At 34.2% G+C, this 17,258-nt stretch overlaps 1 protein-coding gene across 7 annotated transcripts in view; it reads right to left on the bottom strand.

The window, feature by feature from the left end:
* TTLL7 (tubulin tyrosine ligase like 7) overlaps nucleotides 1-17,258 on the bottom strand; it is a 153,399-nt gene that overhangs the window by 53,407 nt on the left and 82,734 nt on the right. For all 7 annotated transcript variants that reach the window (XR_012034920.1, XM_072834239.1, XM_072834242.1 and 4 more), the window contains 6 exons: nucleotides 15,218-15,312; nucleotides 12,934-13,081; nucleotides 12,775-12,848; nucleotides 11,625-11,760; nucleotides 4,753-4,839; nucleotides 4-202 (listed from right to left, as the gene is read on the bottom strand). Coding sequence is in view for 6 of the 7 variants with exons in the window: in XM_072834239.1 (XP_072690340.1) it covers nucleotides 4-202; nucleotides 4,753-4,839; nucleotides 11,625-11,760; nucleotides 12,775-12,848; nucleotides 12,934-13,081; nucleotides 15,218-15,312 (739 nt within the window). In the remaining variant the exon portion in view is untranslated. The remainder of the gene's footprint in view (nucleotides 1-3; nucleotides 203-4,752; nucleotides 4,840-11,624; nucleotides 11,761-12,774; nucleotides 12,849-12,933; nucleotides 13,082-15,217; nucleotides 15,313-17,258) is intronic.

Raw genomic sequence — 17,258 nt, forward strand, 5'->3', positions numbered from 1 at the left:
TACTGGATTGTTGAATTAATTTGTAGTTGTTGGACTGTTTAAGGTTATACATAACTTGCTTTTCTCTTTTCTTATTTTGGTACTCTTCTTTCTCATTTTCATCAGATTCTGAAGAGCTGCTGCTACTGTCATAACTGCTGTCACTGCTGTAGTATTTCTGTCTTCTCATTACCTCAGAGCTCTCAGGCATGGAAGACAGAGGCTAAAAGAGAGAGAAATATGTTCTGTTAGAATCTGAAACAGTATTAGCAAATTATTAGCATGACTAGTTACCATTTTTAATTTCCTGCTTATGCTGGCTGCTTTTCACCAAAGCCTGAGACTCTCGCAAAGCATGACAGCTACCATGCTGCTGTTAGCCCATCATGCTAGTCGCTGATTGTTCTGTTTCTGCAAAATGTTCCTTTTTAAATGATATAGTTCACTCATGATGAGGAAAATGCTGTTTCTCCATGACTTGAATAAATGACCAGAGCATCCACAAAGAACAGCAAGATAAAATATTTGAGATGAAAATGAAAATATAAAAATCAGAAACATAATCAGCTTTTCTTCATTCCATACAGAGATTACTCATTACCATCAAAATTCAGAGATTACTTTTGTTGTGTCATTGATGTTCAGAGTCACTCAATAAATGTGTGTGTGTATGTCTGTGTGTGGGTGTGCGTGTTGCTTGTGAGAGACAGACAGAAAAGAGAAGGGCGGGGGAAAGAAAGGCAGAAAGAATAAGAAAGCAGCAGCCAGTTAAACCAGGATAAGTAAAATGAGATAAAACACTGTCACCACATCGTAAAACAGAGCTTATGAGCCTATCCACTCATATAATGTGCAACACAAAGCAAGGTATTCCTCACGTGTCTAATTTCCTGTGCATATTTTTACAAAGAAAAATTTTTAGTTAATTGTCTACTTTCCAATTGATTATGAACAACTTGTGTCTCTTCTTATAGAATTTCTAAATCTGACATAGACATCTGGCCACAATGGAGCGACACTGCTTTTCATTGCCCATGCTACATAAAAACAGTGATATTATGTAAAAATCAGTATGGCATGAATTTTTTGAGGATAGGTGCCATGTAGAAGGGTAAATCTGTAGTGATTTAAAATGCCCTGTTACTATGTTCCAGTATTTCCATTAGATTTACTTGTCTCCAAGCCACTCAATCAATGTGTTTCCAAGGATGCCACCAAAGGAATGAGAGATAAGGGAAGTAAGACAGCTTCACTTCAGAAAAAATGTGTACAACCTAGAACAAGACATTTTTATGATTTAGTCATTTTAAGAGACTATTTATTATACAAACCATATGCCTCTTACTCCTGCTGGGAAAGGTTCCTGTAGCTGTACACTAGATTCTTGTTCTCTGTTAAACAAAAATGCTTTGATGCTAACATACACCATGATGAAACCCTTGGTTACCATGGGATTTCACTGAAATAAGGTGTATCTTCTCATGTATCAGTGTAGAATGAAAGATAAAGAGAGAAACAGCATTTCACGAAGTGCCCGGAAGACACAGGAAGCCAAAGCATGATCCTCTTAGAGTTACCGCCTTTGTAAAGGGTAAAAAATAACCAAAGCAGGGAAGTAATTTAATACACTAAGGCACCAACTCGTATTTGAAAGTATGTTTTTCTTTTGATAGACTAGTATTTACTGAGCACTAACGATGTTCAAAGACATATGCATTAAAAACACTGACTGGTGCACACAGCCATGGAACATTCTGATAGTCTTGGGGAATATGAATTCTAGGGGAAGCATGTTTCTTCAGAAGTCCTGCAGACCCCAAAGAAACAGTGGCACAACCAGGCTTGCCTTCTTTCATGTAGCCAGACAGCTTTAAGGTTTCTTAAAGAGCTTCACTACATGAATTATTTGATCTTATAAAGAATCACGAGGGGAAATGGATAGCTGAACCTTTGTGTCATTTATAAATTTGGGACTTTCTGACCAACACACTGTTCAAGCAGTAATTATCAAGAAGTGAAGCAGTGTGAACTTCCAACAGTGCCTTAACTACAAAATGGAATTTGTGAATTGGCATTGAGTTAGGACACAAACCATACTACTTATTCTTATGTCCAATTTTATTCTGAACTAGGTCACACACACAAAATATACAAATAGCATAAAGATTAATAAAACAAATATTTATGCCCCTACCACTCAGATGAAAAAAAGAAACAATGCTGATACTTTATGCGGTATTTATTACTTATATAGCTAATTAATATTTCTTAGTTTCTCAAATAAGTGAAAATTTATTATTTCTCCTAGTACAAGTTTCATTTAACCTTCACTATCTTCAATTATTCTTCTACCATAAACACACTGGAAAGTAATGCTTATCATGTGATATCATCCCTCTAAAACGGAAGGCTAAATGAAAGCCTGCTTTGAAGTTTGGCTCACCCCAAGCCCTCAATGTGTATCACATTAAAAGTTATAAAAATGCTTTCACTTCTGACTAATTATGCAGCTTTCAACCACTTTTAAATATTACTGGCATAAATATCTACAGAAACTACCCAATTCATCGCATTTCAACAAATACAGTTAATTTCTACTACTTGCCTAGAATAAGAGGAGTTGAAAAAAATATACAATGTGAACTCTGCCTTCCAGGAGCTTATATTTTTATTTGGATGATAAGCCTTATTTGATGAAGCAAAGAAAAGTATGATAGACAACTGTCTCAGGGCCTTTTCATTTGCCATTCTGCCATAAATATTGTGCCCCCAAGTTGTCTCTCAACTCGTTTGCTGAATCGCAATAATTAATACATAAAGCTTAGAAACTATTCACTTTTACAGATACTCTAAAATATATTAGAGGCATTATCAACAGCATCATGAACAATTCTTCAGTATCAAGCCCATATTTCAGAAGAACAGTGCCTGACCTCCAAGGTCTCTGATCTCTACCAGATACATGTCTTTCACGAAGTTCATCTTGTGCTATTTCACTACCCAGGAATCTTACATTTGAGTGACACCAAATTCTTTCTTGTTTCTCCAATACTCTATGTAATATCACACCTCCATGTCCTTGCCTTAAATATTCGCTCTACCCTGATATCCTTCCCCTGCTTCTAAATGTTTAGAACACTACTCATTTTTCAAGACCCAATTCCAATGTCACTTCCTTTATGAAGCCATCTATAGTCTAGCATTCTCTTTCTTCTCTATGTTGTTGTAGCACTTTCCACTCCCTTTATTACAGCACTTGCCACTATGTACCCTGGACTTTGCCTCACCTATCTGTTCTTCCACTGGCCAATGAGATCCTTGTAGACACATTCAACAAATTTAACTAACAGGCTTTGATAACCTTCTAGGTGTCAAACACTGTGCCAGGTGCTAGAGATGACAATGGGCTCACCCTCAAAGTACTTACAAGTTCATACTAAAGCAAACATGCACACAATTGTCACGAAGCAAACATGCACACAATTGTCATGACTGCTCTAAAAGTGTTATTTGTAGCACAGCAGAAGAAGGAAGATCTAAGTCAAACTAGGGTGTGGGGCTACCCAGGTGGCTCAGTGGTTTAGCGCCGCCTTCAGCCCAGGGCCTGATCCTAGAGACCTGGGATCGAGTGCTGGGTCAGGCTCCCTGCATGGAGCCTGCTTCTCCCTCTGCCTGTGTCTCTGCCCCTCTCTCTCTCTCTCTCTCTCTCTTTTTCTCTGTCTCTCATTAATAAATAAATAAAATCTTAAAAAAAAAAAACAACTGGGGTGTGAGGAAAGATTTCATGAAGGCAGCAATGATTCAGCCAGATTAGAAGGTCTATAATCAATAAAGAAACAAAGGGATTTTTTTTTAAATAGGAAAGAATTACAGACACATGGAAAAAGAAAGCATAACAGAGAAGGATGATGTATATAAGGATACAGAGATTGCTTTGGTTTTTGGTTTTTGGTTTTTTTTTAAGATTTACTTATTTATTCATGAGAGACAGAAAGAGGCAGAGACACAGGCAGAGGGAGAAGCATGTTTCCCGCGGGGACCCTGATGTGGGACTCGATCCCAGGACCCTGGGATCATGACCTGAGCCAAAGGCAGATGCTCAACCACTGAGCCATCCAGGTGCCCCCAGGGATAGCTTTGTATTGCTGACATGTAAACTAAAACAACAACAACAACTAAATAAAAAGTTTCCAAGATTTTACAAATTCAACACTTTCCTACTCTACTAGCAAAGACTTGGACATACTAAAAAGGAACATGTAGATCGTCACTAAAGAGAGAATGAAGGTAAGGCAAACACCTGTCCATTTTTGTTTGCATGATAGCTTTCTGTTTATTCCTAGAAACCATACCTATTTTAACTAACACAATTTTAATGCTGCTAGGTCAGCAATAAGTGGGACTTCCCATGAGGCTCTTCAGGGTCATGATTTGCCTTACCTATAATGCTACACACCTCTGATGATTTTTAAGTCTAGAGATTTGAGAAAAATCTAATACTGAGTATGGAATAAGGGTGCTAGTTTTATGTCCCTCTTGGCCCTACCTCATAGGGCTTTCACTAGCATTAGGGAAAGAATTTAAAACTGAGGGAAACTAACAAAACAAAACTTCTCCTGAGTATATCTCCCTAACGCTATCTGCACTGGACACATAGTCCGTATGGTTCCTTGAAAGTGGCATCAGTCATTCTTACAGTAAGAACTATAAAGGTAAAATCTACTGCACTTGGTAGCATCTACTGCGATACTTAAGAATGTAGAGGTACTGCACCTTTGGTCCTCGAAGCTTGGAAGTTTTGCCCATCAATTTTTCATCATCAATTTCACATTGTTCCAGAAGGTCCAAAATATCTTCCTCCTTAAAAAATATTAAAATTATGATCACTAATGGCTCTAGAATTTTTCCAGGTTCACTAATCTCCATAAAACAATGTACAACAAGGAGTCCTAGAACTATTCAACTAAAATTGCTCAGATCAAATGAGAAATAGAGTCATGGAAAAATCTCTTGAAGAAACCTTCAATAAAATCTGGCAATATAAACAATATATAGCTGAAATCTACTATATATTAATATCATAAACAAATGTATCCTCTAGTACTATTAAAATCTTGAGTATAATACAATTCAATAAATTAGTCTATTGAACATTTTTAAATTTCTAAAAGTTCACTCTAGTTTCCCAGAGCACAATTTCACCAGTGATTTCTATATTATTAGTGTATATAATATTACAACATCAGAAGAAAATTGATGATTGGCCTAATAGTTTCATTTAGAACGATCTAATATTAGTATTTGGTAAATGGGCACAATTTAATTAGACTTTCAAAATTTTAACTATTGTGCAAGAGTATCTTTAGAACTTTGTGAAAGATTTTCATTCTATGGGCATAATGCCTTCTTATGTTCTTCTAAAGTCATTGTAAAGTTAAGGGGAAAAGTTACAAAAACATATATACTCAAGTAAATGTTGACCCAACCAGAGCAATATGAGTATAATACCTATGCTGAAAGAGGTATAATCAATAACTTCCTTGAGCTATTTATTCAACCTTTAAAATATTACATCTTCATTTATATATTTAAGACATATTTCAATGTCTTTTTTTAAAAAAAGGTTTTTGAAGAAACTAGAAATCTCACTGTGCAATGGAAATTTGTAAAAGAAGTTACTCTTCATCCCAATTCAATAAAGCTTAGCTATTAGAATACCAAAATACTTTTTCTATGATTTTTTAAAATATTTTATTTATTTATTTGAGAGAGAGAGAGAAAAGGACCATGAGTGAGGGGAGGGGCAGAGGGAGAAGCTGACTCCCTGATGAGCAGGGAACCCCATGAGGGGCTGGATCCCAGGACTCTTGGATCTTGACCTGAACTGAAGGCAGCCACTTAACTAACTGAGCTACCCAGAAGCCCTTTGCTATAATGTTTTGATTAAATAATAATCCTACAATGAATTCCAGTGACAGCAAACCAAGATAGTTCAAAAGAAACTCAGAGTTCTGTTTCTGTTTAGGAGAAAGAAGGTCATAATAGATAACACTTTCATTATAGCAGCTAGAAAAAGATAAACTAAACAATCATATTTTTTTAACAATCATATTTTTTAAGACATCAGAAAGTTGTGGATAAAAAATAGTTTAAAAGAAACTGTATATCAAAGGGGGAAAAGTTCTAGGTAAGCAAAGATAAGAAGCCACTTTCTACTTTGGGATCATTTGTCCAGTCTGCACACAGATGGGTAGAGACCATGTCTATAATAAGCAAGGAGATGCTGCTGGAATAAAGAGAATACAATAGAGTTTTCAACGATCATGTGTCCTAGTGCAACATCTAAAGAAATCCACAGAGCTGGTTCTCTTCACCTGCTGGGTCTCTCTGACAGCAATTTTACTGCGTATGTAGTGGAGTAGGAGGATACAGGCATGTGAAACCCAGTAATATCTTACAGTTTTTAGATACCAATAGAAAATGAGCTCTGTAACAAACACTGATAAATTTCATCCTTAAGGCACTTGAAACAAGATGGTAAACTAAAAATACTACAACCCAGACTGAACCAAGTTCAATTTTTCTTTCTTTTTTTACTAATAGAAATAAATTTGACATATAACACTGTGTAAAGACACATTTATATATTTAATATGATTGCCATTGTGGTAATAGCTTCTCCATCATATCATATAATAATCATTTCTTTTCTCTGATTGGACTACTTAATATTTCTTAGCAAGTTTGATTATTAGAATACAGTATTGTCTATATTCATTATACCGTGCATTAGGTCTCTAGGATTTATTTACTACTAGTTGCAAGATTGTATCCTTAAACAATCTCTCTAGCATTCCTCCAGTCTCCAACCCTTGTAGATACCATTTTACTGTTTTTATGAGTTTGGCTTTTTTGGATTCCACATATTGGTGATATCCTATAGTATTTGTCTTTTTCTGTCTGACTTATGTCAATTAGCATAATATTCTCAATGTCCATCAATGTTGTCACAATTTAGGACTTCCTTCTTCCTCATGACTGAGAATATTCCACTGTACATATATACCACATCACCTTTATCCATTCATCCACTGACAGGCATTTACATTGTTTCCAAATTTTGACTACTGTGAATAACACTGCAATAAACACGGGAGTGAATTTATCAGTTGGATATCCTGTTTTCATTTCCTTTGGGTATATACCCATAAGTAGAATTGCTGGATCATATGGTAGATATATTATTAGCTTTTTGAGGAACCTCTATACTGCTTTCCATACTGGCTAAACCAAATTATATTCCCACCAACACTGTACTAGTGTTCCCTTTTCTCCACATCCTCCCCAATACTTGTTATCTCTTGTGTTCTTGATGACAGCCACTCTAATAGGAATGAGATGATAACTCATTGTGGTTTTGATTTGTATTTCCCTGACGATTAGTGATATAGTGCATTTTCTGATGTATCTGTTGGATTTTTGGACATCTTTGAAAAAAAATGTCTGTTTTAGCTATTCTGTCCATTTTTTAGTTAGGTTGTTTTTGTTCTTGGTATGTGATTGCATGAGTTCTTTATATATTTTGGATAGTAACTGCTTATCATATATATGCTTTGCAAAATTTTTCTTCTATTCTGCAGGTTGCCTTTTCATGTTGATTATTTCTTTTGCTGTGCAGAAGCTTGTAAGTTTGATGTAGTTCCACTTGTTGATTTTTGCTTTTGTTCAACTTTCCTTTGGCTCAAAGTGATTAGCCCCTTACCTTAGCACTCTGAAAGATGAAAGATATACCTTTTGGGGGGAGAAAATAATATCAGCTCAGTTTTTATGATTTTTTTTATAAACACTGTCTAACAAATAAAAATTGTAGGACATTCAAACTAACAGTAAAATGTGACCCATGATAAAAAGGAAAAAAAAAATTTAAAAAGCAGGTCCTTAAATGATCCAGATGCTAAAATTAACAATCAAGGATTTTAAAATAACTACTATATATATGTTAAAGAAAATTGATGAAAAATGAACAAAATGAATGGAAGATGCAGAATTTCAACAGAAAAATAGATTTAAAAAACCAAATGGACATTCTTGAGTTGAAAAATATAATCAAAAATTAATAAGTGATTGAAGAGGCTTATGGCAGACTGGGCACAGCAAAGATACGTTAGTGGAAATTATCCAAACTGAAGCACACAGAAAGATTTAAAACAAGGAAAAACAGAACAGAGTATCAAAGATACATGGGATGCTGTCCCTGTCTCTAATATATGTGTAATTAGAGTACCATAAAGAGATAAATATAAAATAATGCAGCAGAAATATCTGAAGAAAAAATGGAGGAGGATTTTCAAAAATAATGAAATACATTAACCCAGAGCTTCAAGAAATTAAGAAAATTAAAAGCAGGATTAATACAAAGAAAGCCACACACAGACACATCAAAGTCAAAATGCTGGAGGGGAAAAAAAAGCAGCCAAGGAAAAAGACTATTACATTTAGAAGGAAAGCAAGAATAACGATGGTTGAATTCTGAATAGAAACAATAGGATTTAGCAGACAAATAAGTGATATCCATAAAAGTCCTGAAAGAGAAAAAAAAAAAAAAAAAGAAAGAAAGAAAGAAAGAAAAGGCTGCCAAGAAAGAATTCTATATCCAGTTAAACTACCACTTAAAAAAGGCAAAATGAAAGATAATTTCTGACCCCCCCCCCAAAATAAAAGAGAGACACAGAGAGAAAATTAATCAACACCACACTTATGCTACAAGGAATATGAAGTAATAAAGAACGTTTCTTCAAGCTGAAGATAATCCTTGTTAGACTCTGCATGACAAAATGCAGAACACAAGAAAGAGTATATATGTTAATAAATAGGAAAGGTTAGTTAGAAAACTATTAGACTTAGACAACCAGTAAGGATGTGAAAGGATTAAGAAACAGATAGGGTGAGACTAAATTTCAAAGCAAATATGACCCAACTAAACTGTATTTACCAGAGATATTTTTAAATATAAGAACACAGATGAATTGATAAATAGATGGAAAAGATAGTCATTCAAACAGTAACCATAAGAAAGAAACTAGTGTGACCACATTAGTTACACAAAGTAAACATTAAGACATAGAGTACTACCCAAGGGAAAGAAAAACAATTCATAATGATAAAATAAAAAGGATGAATTCATTAGAAAGACACCTTCATAACTTCTAAGTATATGAAACAAAAATTGACAGAACTAAATGCACAATCACAGTTGAAGTTTTAACAGTCTTTCTCAGTAATTGCTAGAATGAATAGGCCAAAAACTTAGGATACAGAATACCTGAACAACTAACAGCCAAATTCAACTCTATAACCAACACCTGTAGTAACACATTATTTTCATGTATATTTGGAGCATTCACTAAAATAAGTACTTAATAGAGCTAAAGCAAGTATCAGTTCATTTTACAGTAGGGAAATCAGAATGTTTTCTAACACCAATGAAATAAAGTAGAAATTTTCAACAAAAATAAAAAGAGAAGTTTTTAATGTATGGAAATTAAGCAATGAGTTTCTAAATAACCAAATAAAAACCAGAAATTAATTTAAGATGGCAGTTAGTAAAAATATAATATGTAAAAATTGCTAGATACAAGGGCAATATATAAAAATAATCAGATGTTTACATCCTAAGAACAAATTTAAAAGGGAAAAAATGTAAACTATATTATTGTCAATAGTAGCAAAAATATCAAATACTTAAGAATAAATTTAATTAAAGATGTGCAAAAACTATACATCAAAAGCTATAAAACAGTTGAGTAATTTAAAGACTCAAGTAGATGGAGAGATATGCCATATTAATGGATCAGAAAACTCAGTGCTGTTACTGCCCCAGAAATTATTTTATAGATTCTTCACGGTCCCAATTACAATCCCAGCAGCCACTTTGTAATACAAAATTAATCAAAATATAAAATCAAGTCGATTCTAAGATGTATATGGAATCATAAAGGACCTAGAAAGGGCAAAAGCAACAGTAATGAAGATAGTGTGATATTTGTATAAGAGACTCACAAACCAAAGGAATAGGACAGGCAAAGTGATGGCATTTAAACCAGATTTTGAAGAATACAAGGAAGAGAATTAAGATTTGAAGCCTATTTTGTGACAAGTACTTTAAATCGACTATCTTAATTAACCTCCATTTTATCTTAGAAACCAACCTTTCAAGTATAGTTTTAATACTACTATATTAGTAATGTGCAAGCTATTGATCACATAGTTTATTCTAAAGTTATAAAATTAACACATAAGGGAGCTGGAATTTGAATGTAGATCTATTTAGCTCCCAAACCCCTAGGTTTTCTAGCAGAAAAAGAGGGGTTGGGGAGCATAGTAATGAGAAGATGAAATAGATGTGTATCCACAGAAATAACAAATAACAGTACACAACAGGTGATGAAAAATAAACAAAGGTCTCCCACTCTTTTGATCAAGAAAACACAGGGCCACAGGATATAATTCTAATGGTGGAAACACTGGTGTATGTCAAAAGAAAGACTATTGGAAGAGAAGAGCATTGAAGTATACACATAATTCCTTCTGCTTCTGTCTTTTAGGTGTAGCCAACTGGAAAGTGGCTTTTCATCTTTTTGCAGAATTTGCATGAAAAGTAAAATCTATAATAAGCTTTATAACTTTAGAATCACTCAATATAACAAGGCATCCAAGAAATGGAAGGTTATCACTATAGTGAAATGTCCAGTAATATAAAGTAAGTATAAGTAATATAAGTAATTTGATAAATAAGTCTACCTACGCTTATTAGTCCAATGGGACATTAGCAAACACAATGCAAGCAGGCAGAGGCTTGATTAGCACTTGTCCTCTTGAAATGCTTCCTTTTGAAATTCCAAGCTATCATGTTACAAGATCTGGCTACCTTGCTAAGAAGCATGTAAAGAGAAAGAGACACTGAGCCAGCTCCCCAGATGTTCCAGCTATCTTAACTGAGGCTACAGCCATGTGATGAAGCTCTCCTGGATTTCCAACCCCAGTTGAACTTCCACATAAAGGAAAAAAAAAAAAAAAAAAGAACTTCCACATAAATGCAACTAATAAAATTCACTCCAAGGAAGCCAAGCTGAAAAACTATTCAGCTGAGCCCAGCCAAGATTACAGAATATGAGCAAATAAATGGTTTATTATGCATCAAAAGATATTGATAAACAGATTACTCTGTGTGTGTGTGTTTGTGTGTGTGTGTTTCAATTACTTCTCACATGCCAGGTATATGCAGTGTATCAGGGAAAAAATACTGTATAATGTCACTTACAATCCAAATAATGAGAGCATCATAAACAATTAGGTTAATTCAATGGATTTTTTATTCAGTTACATATACACATCTCTGTAAGAAAACATGTTTATTATGATAGATTGATATGACAACGTAATATCAACATCTGTATAATTTGTCCTGTTAGACATCTTATTTATGAAATCACTTGGTTGGTTATGAAATACTACCATCTGTTAAAATAAAAGGAAAGTGCATCTTAAAACAAATGTTTTTATATGTGGGACTAAGGTGGGTTGTTTTTAAAAACATATTATTTGGCTTCATTCATTTTTCTCTTTATAAACATTCATTCTTTTACCTTCATTCTTTTCAAAGGATTATTCAGCTCTCGCTGGAATGAAGCTGCTCTTCCTGAAAGGAAGGTCTGAAAGGCAACAGCCAACAAATTTTCATACTTTTCAAGCAGAGTTTTATCTTCAGGAGGATAAATTCGTCTACAATAAATCAGACAAATCAACTTGTTTAAAAGAGGCTATTGTAGTGCAAGAGTTAAGTCCAATTACCTAGATACTCCTTGACAACCTACTCTCTGCCAGTTACTCTTCTAGGTGCTAGAAATAAAGAATTCAGTTATAAAAAATTCACAAATTTTCACCAGTTACCTACAAAAGTTAAAGTTTATCTAGAGAATGGTCATTAAACAATAAAGCTTCAGAGGGCATAGTATAAGGGTTTGGTTGTGGAGAGGTGGCTGGAGAATTGCAGTCGAAGAAATACAGATCTTCATGGGAGAGAGCAGGTGATGAGAAATGATCTGGAAGTTGTGCAATCACCATGTGTTTACTGACGTATACAAGAATGTGGGCATTAATCTTGATATTCTCTTTTAGGGTGGTGGAATGTGCCTCTCTAAAGGAGAGAAGAGGGTAGACATAGAATGAGAAGAATGTGTTCTCCTTGTTGCTGTTGATGGAAAGAATTGCTTGTTGTTGCAGTAAAGAATGTTTCACCAAGAGAGTAAGAAGCTCTGTGGCCCCCAAATCTCCCAATTCTGTTAAGCTAATGCCAAAGCTTGAGAAGATGGGTAGTCTTTCCAAAAATACAAGGAACTTGGGGGGAGGTGTCCTTTTTTAAACTGTCAAAGGATACCGTGGAGGGGTTCCAGTGCAACACAGTCCACACCCCTCTGTATTGTCTCATATCTGCCTCCTCAAAACATTTTCATTATTTGCCTGATTCCTGATATATCTGGGTTTAAACAAAGTAGAGCAACCACTCTGAATGGACAGAAAGAAAACTAGGAGACCTAAAACCTGACTTTCTCAAAATAATACATTACAAGTAAATAAGGTCACAGGATAGTATCAGATTTAAAAGATCTTATACATCCACCCATGAAGATGGCTAGCAGGAATGAAACAGTGCTCAAAGTAAATCTAAAAGGCTAAAAATGTAGAACAGTTGTTTTGACACTTCTTCAATCTGTATGAAAATGGAAGCACAGTTACCTATAATTTCCCATATGCCGATTTTCATGTTCTTCTTTTAAAATCTGCTTTCGTACTTGAGCGAGTCTCTCTTTCTAGAAATGAAGAAATTTTACAAATAAAATCTGAGCAATGAATTATGCAGTTCAAATTGTAGGTATATTGTGAAAATTTTCATACCAACTCTTCTTTCCGCCTCTCTAACTGATGTCTCTGCTGTTCCCAGTCTGAGGAACCTGGTAAGAGCCTTTTTATTGAATTTTGACCATAAAGCCTCCTTTGAGCCTCAGCTTTTTGTTTGGCCAAGTTTCTCCTTTTATCACTGGTCCTGAAATATAAAACACAGGAATTCAAATAAGCCCTGATCTTCTCCCTATGAGGAAAATTAGCAGAAGAGGAGACATAGTGGAGATATGAATCAATGTTTTTACTAAATAAAATATATATATATTTAGTATATATATGTTTACTAAATATATATTATATATTATATATATTTATATTATATATTTATAATATATTTTTATATAATATATATTTATATTTATATATATTTAGTGAACATATATATAGTAAACATATATATAGTAAACATATATATATATATATATATATATTCCCATACATCATATTCATCTAATCATCCATCAAATGTGGGTCTCCATATAGTAAACTGGAGGTTCCATACTCCCAGGGGTTGTGATGGAATACTCTGAGCAGTGTACCTTCTTTTGGATTTTCTTCAGATTAAAAATGTATGCTTACAAATGAATTTTGGGATATACATGGAGCCATACTAAAAGTAAAACATTGTATTAAGAATTGTGCAGATTTGAAAGACAAATCTAACACATATATGCCCATGGCACACTCCAACTAGGTAGAGTGAAAAGGCACATCTGCAATGTAAACTTCATCAGCACATGCTCTAAATGTTAAGAATTGTACTACATTCTCTTAGTGGAACATTACAAAAAATAAGAAAAATGAATTCCAACTTTCCTTTACTTTTAAGTCTAGAAATTTCTCACTATCTCACTTTTAAGAAGCCAAAAACACCACAGATTTTGTCCTGAATTGGTTGGCAAAGACATCATTGGCAAAGTTACGCAAAAAAAACAAAACAAAAAACATAAGGCCTACTTATATAATAATTGTAAACACAAAAATATGTATAGGTATACTTTTGAATAATCTAAAATATTTGATGCACTCATGTAAGCTAAATAAACAAAAATTCCACTTTTTATATATCTTCTATTCATTTCTTCTAGGATAATTGAAATGTCAGTTAAATTTAGGCAAAGCATTCTTTGATCAAGCAAAAGAAGGGGCCATATGAAAATTTCTTACCAAGTTTATCTATCAAACAAAAAGGAAAATTATTATTTTCTTTTAATAATGCTTCTCATATAAAGCTACTTCAAGCAAGCATCTGCTAAATGCTTGGGACTATTTACAGTAAATAAATTGCTTGGGAGCATCCCACAACTCTTTAAGAGTTCTTTAAATGACGATAAGAATCAATTGAAATCATAAAATCCCTGGGTTTAAATGACCTCAGAGGTCCTTTAATCCAACACCCCAAACACTGTTTGAACACTTAAAATGGCAGATGACTCATTATTTCATTAGGCAGTTCAATTAAACTTCTAACAAATTTCTTTCATAAGGAGCCAAAAGCTTTCCTACAAAATAGCACTTCAAATATTTGAGATCCATGATCATGTACACTACAACCAGCCTAATAATAATCCTGTTAGTGGAGCAATCCCCCTTCCAAGTATATATCCAAAGGAGTTGAAATCAGGATACGAAGAAAGTTCTGCACTCCCATGCTCACTGCAGCATTATTCACAATAACCAAGACATAGAAACAACCTAAATGTTCATCAATAGATGAATAAAGAAAATCTGGTATATACATACAATGGAATATTATCCAGCCTTAAAAAAAAAAAAAAAAAAAAGGAAATCCTGTCTATGCTTTTCAACGGGAAGGTTAACCCTGCCTTAACAATTGTTTCTTTCTTCTCTTTACCCAGGCTGCGTGATACAGTGGGAAGATCTCTGAACAGAAAGGTAGGAAATCCAAATGTTTGAGGGTTGTTACGTTTTTAACTTCCTGAATGACCTCTGCTTCTTCTTGTAAGGTGAAGAAGATAATCTAGAGATTTTCCTCAGGTATTCTCCAATTCAACCTTATGCTCTGTATTGAATAATTATACCAACCCTGTTATTTAACCATATTTACTGTAGATTCAGAGCATGATACAGAGAGAAGGAAAAGCAGTCTGTAGAGAGGAAAGGATATTCAAAAAGAAAACATAAATGGGTTTGAAGAATGAAATCAAGAAATTCAAAATACAAAACATGAAAAAATTACAAAACAATCCCACATACAAGTGATTGTTCTATGCCAAAAGTGAGGAAAACCTTCCAAATGATGGAAGAAATACTTTACCTGATGTTTAGTAGCTTCAGTGCATTTAGCAGCACCCCTCTTTTTACATCATAGTCTATTTTCTGATCAGTTCCAAAGCTTGGAGCTCGATTAATCTGAAATTTACAAAGAAAACAATGAGATCAGCCACATTTTGGTAGGTTAATTAATATTCAATACATATTTGTTAAACCACTGCACGATCCCCAACCAATAGGAAAACTATAATAATCTCAAAGCTCTACATGGTAGATGGCCCAGTTACCACTGCCACACCTCCCTTCCTCACCACCCTAAATCAAGGAGTTGAAAGGAAATGAATGTTGTTACCACCCCTTTCCCCCTGCTGCCTTAGCTCAGGATCTTAGGTCAGCATTTGTGTCCTCTCTCTACTCGCCACTGTCTCCAGCCCAGTACTCCATGCATTCTTGGTTGTAAGTTAAGGGAAGTTACAGGTGACTATCTTGACAAAAAGGTTAGTGGACCAGTATTAACAATAACAATAATGATGTAACAAAAATAATATGCATGATACCAATAAAGTAATCATTTATGCATTTATTTAGCATGTAGAAACTAACAGTGCCCTCTTTTCACTGCTTCAGATCTCCTGGATGAATTCGTCTATTGCTGCCTAAAAAAATAAATTATTTTCTTCCTATCTGGATCAAACAATTAAATCATCAATTTTCATTTCCACTGATTATATAATTCAGAAGATACTATTTAAGGTAGCTTCAGACTAACCTCTATGAGCCTCTCTAACTGTATAAGGACTCATGGGAATAAGAGAGCCATTTGTGAGTGTTCTTTCCAACATCATTTCCAGGATTTCATTAAGATGAAAAATAAAAAGTAAAGTAACTGAATATACCCTGAAATCCATTATACAATATAGTACCACTTCAAGAGGTGGAAGTTTTGTTTTTGTCTTTGTTGCTATGAAAATGTAACTGGAAAAAAAATGTAACTGGAATAGCAAGTGTTTATGAAGACTACCTAATTAACTCAGTTGGCTAGAACACTGCTGAGTTCAAAACTCCAGCTTAGCTTCATGACCACCACCTAATTTCACAGCCTATCTCAAAAAAACACGATGTCACTATAGTCATAGAAGAGAGTTGTCTTATATAATTCCATTCCACAAGAGACAAAATAACTGATGGTATGCAGTTTACAACTGGCAGCTATAGAAAATACAAGTAGTAGTATGCACATGGAAGCTAAACAAACAACAAAAAGATCCCCTGTAATCCCATCACCTCGTAGATTGTTATCCATTTGATAAATGGTATTGCTAACCATTTGATAAATGATAAATATTTGCTATGCATATATATTGGTATATTTATTTTACCTTCCAAATACATACCTATACTAACAATACTATTCTATAATCCAAGTTTTTCCCTTAACAATATATTATGAAAACCTTTCATGCCATCATCTTGATGCATGGTATTCCACTTATAGGGATAGGCCAAACTATATTATGCCTTTGCTGACTGCTGATTTAGGTGGTGATGGACATATTTCTGCCGATGCAATGTGGTCTCGAGAAGGGAGCAACTAGGTAATGGCAAGAACATCCATTTATTCCAGGCAAAATTTAATGCAGGTAGTTTATGAATCTGCTTCGAAACTTCAAAACTCTTAAGGATTTCCTCTTACAAGTGTGAAGAAAGGGTACAGTAACACATTTTATATGAAAAAATTTCAACCGGTCCATACTGATTCAAATCTCTGGAATTTGTAATACAATTAGCAATAGTTCTGTTGCTACAAAGGATAAGGTTATAGAATGAACTAGGCATTTAGAAACCAATGATTAAGCGGTTCACTGAAATGTTATCTATCTTTATAGAATTCCTTAGATGCTCCATTCCAAAATTGCTATCTGGAATACTACCAGACATATCCCTCCTCCAGGATAGTAGTAACCTCAGACACTCTCTCTTATCTATCTCATAATATTCCTGCTATTACCATAAAAAAGAAATTGGTCTATGAAGAAATATACTCACACAAGATAAACTAATACATGAAAAAGTAGAGAAACTTT

The sequence above is a fragment of the Canis lupus genome, chromosome 8 (genome assembly GCF_048164855.1).
Source record: "Canis lupus baileyi chromosome 8, mCanLup2.hap1, whole genome shotgun sequence".
In the NCBI taxonomy this organism is placed as follows: domain Eukaryota; kingdom Metazoa; phylum Chordata; class Mammalia; order Carnivora; family Canidae; genus Canis; species Canis lupus.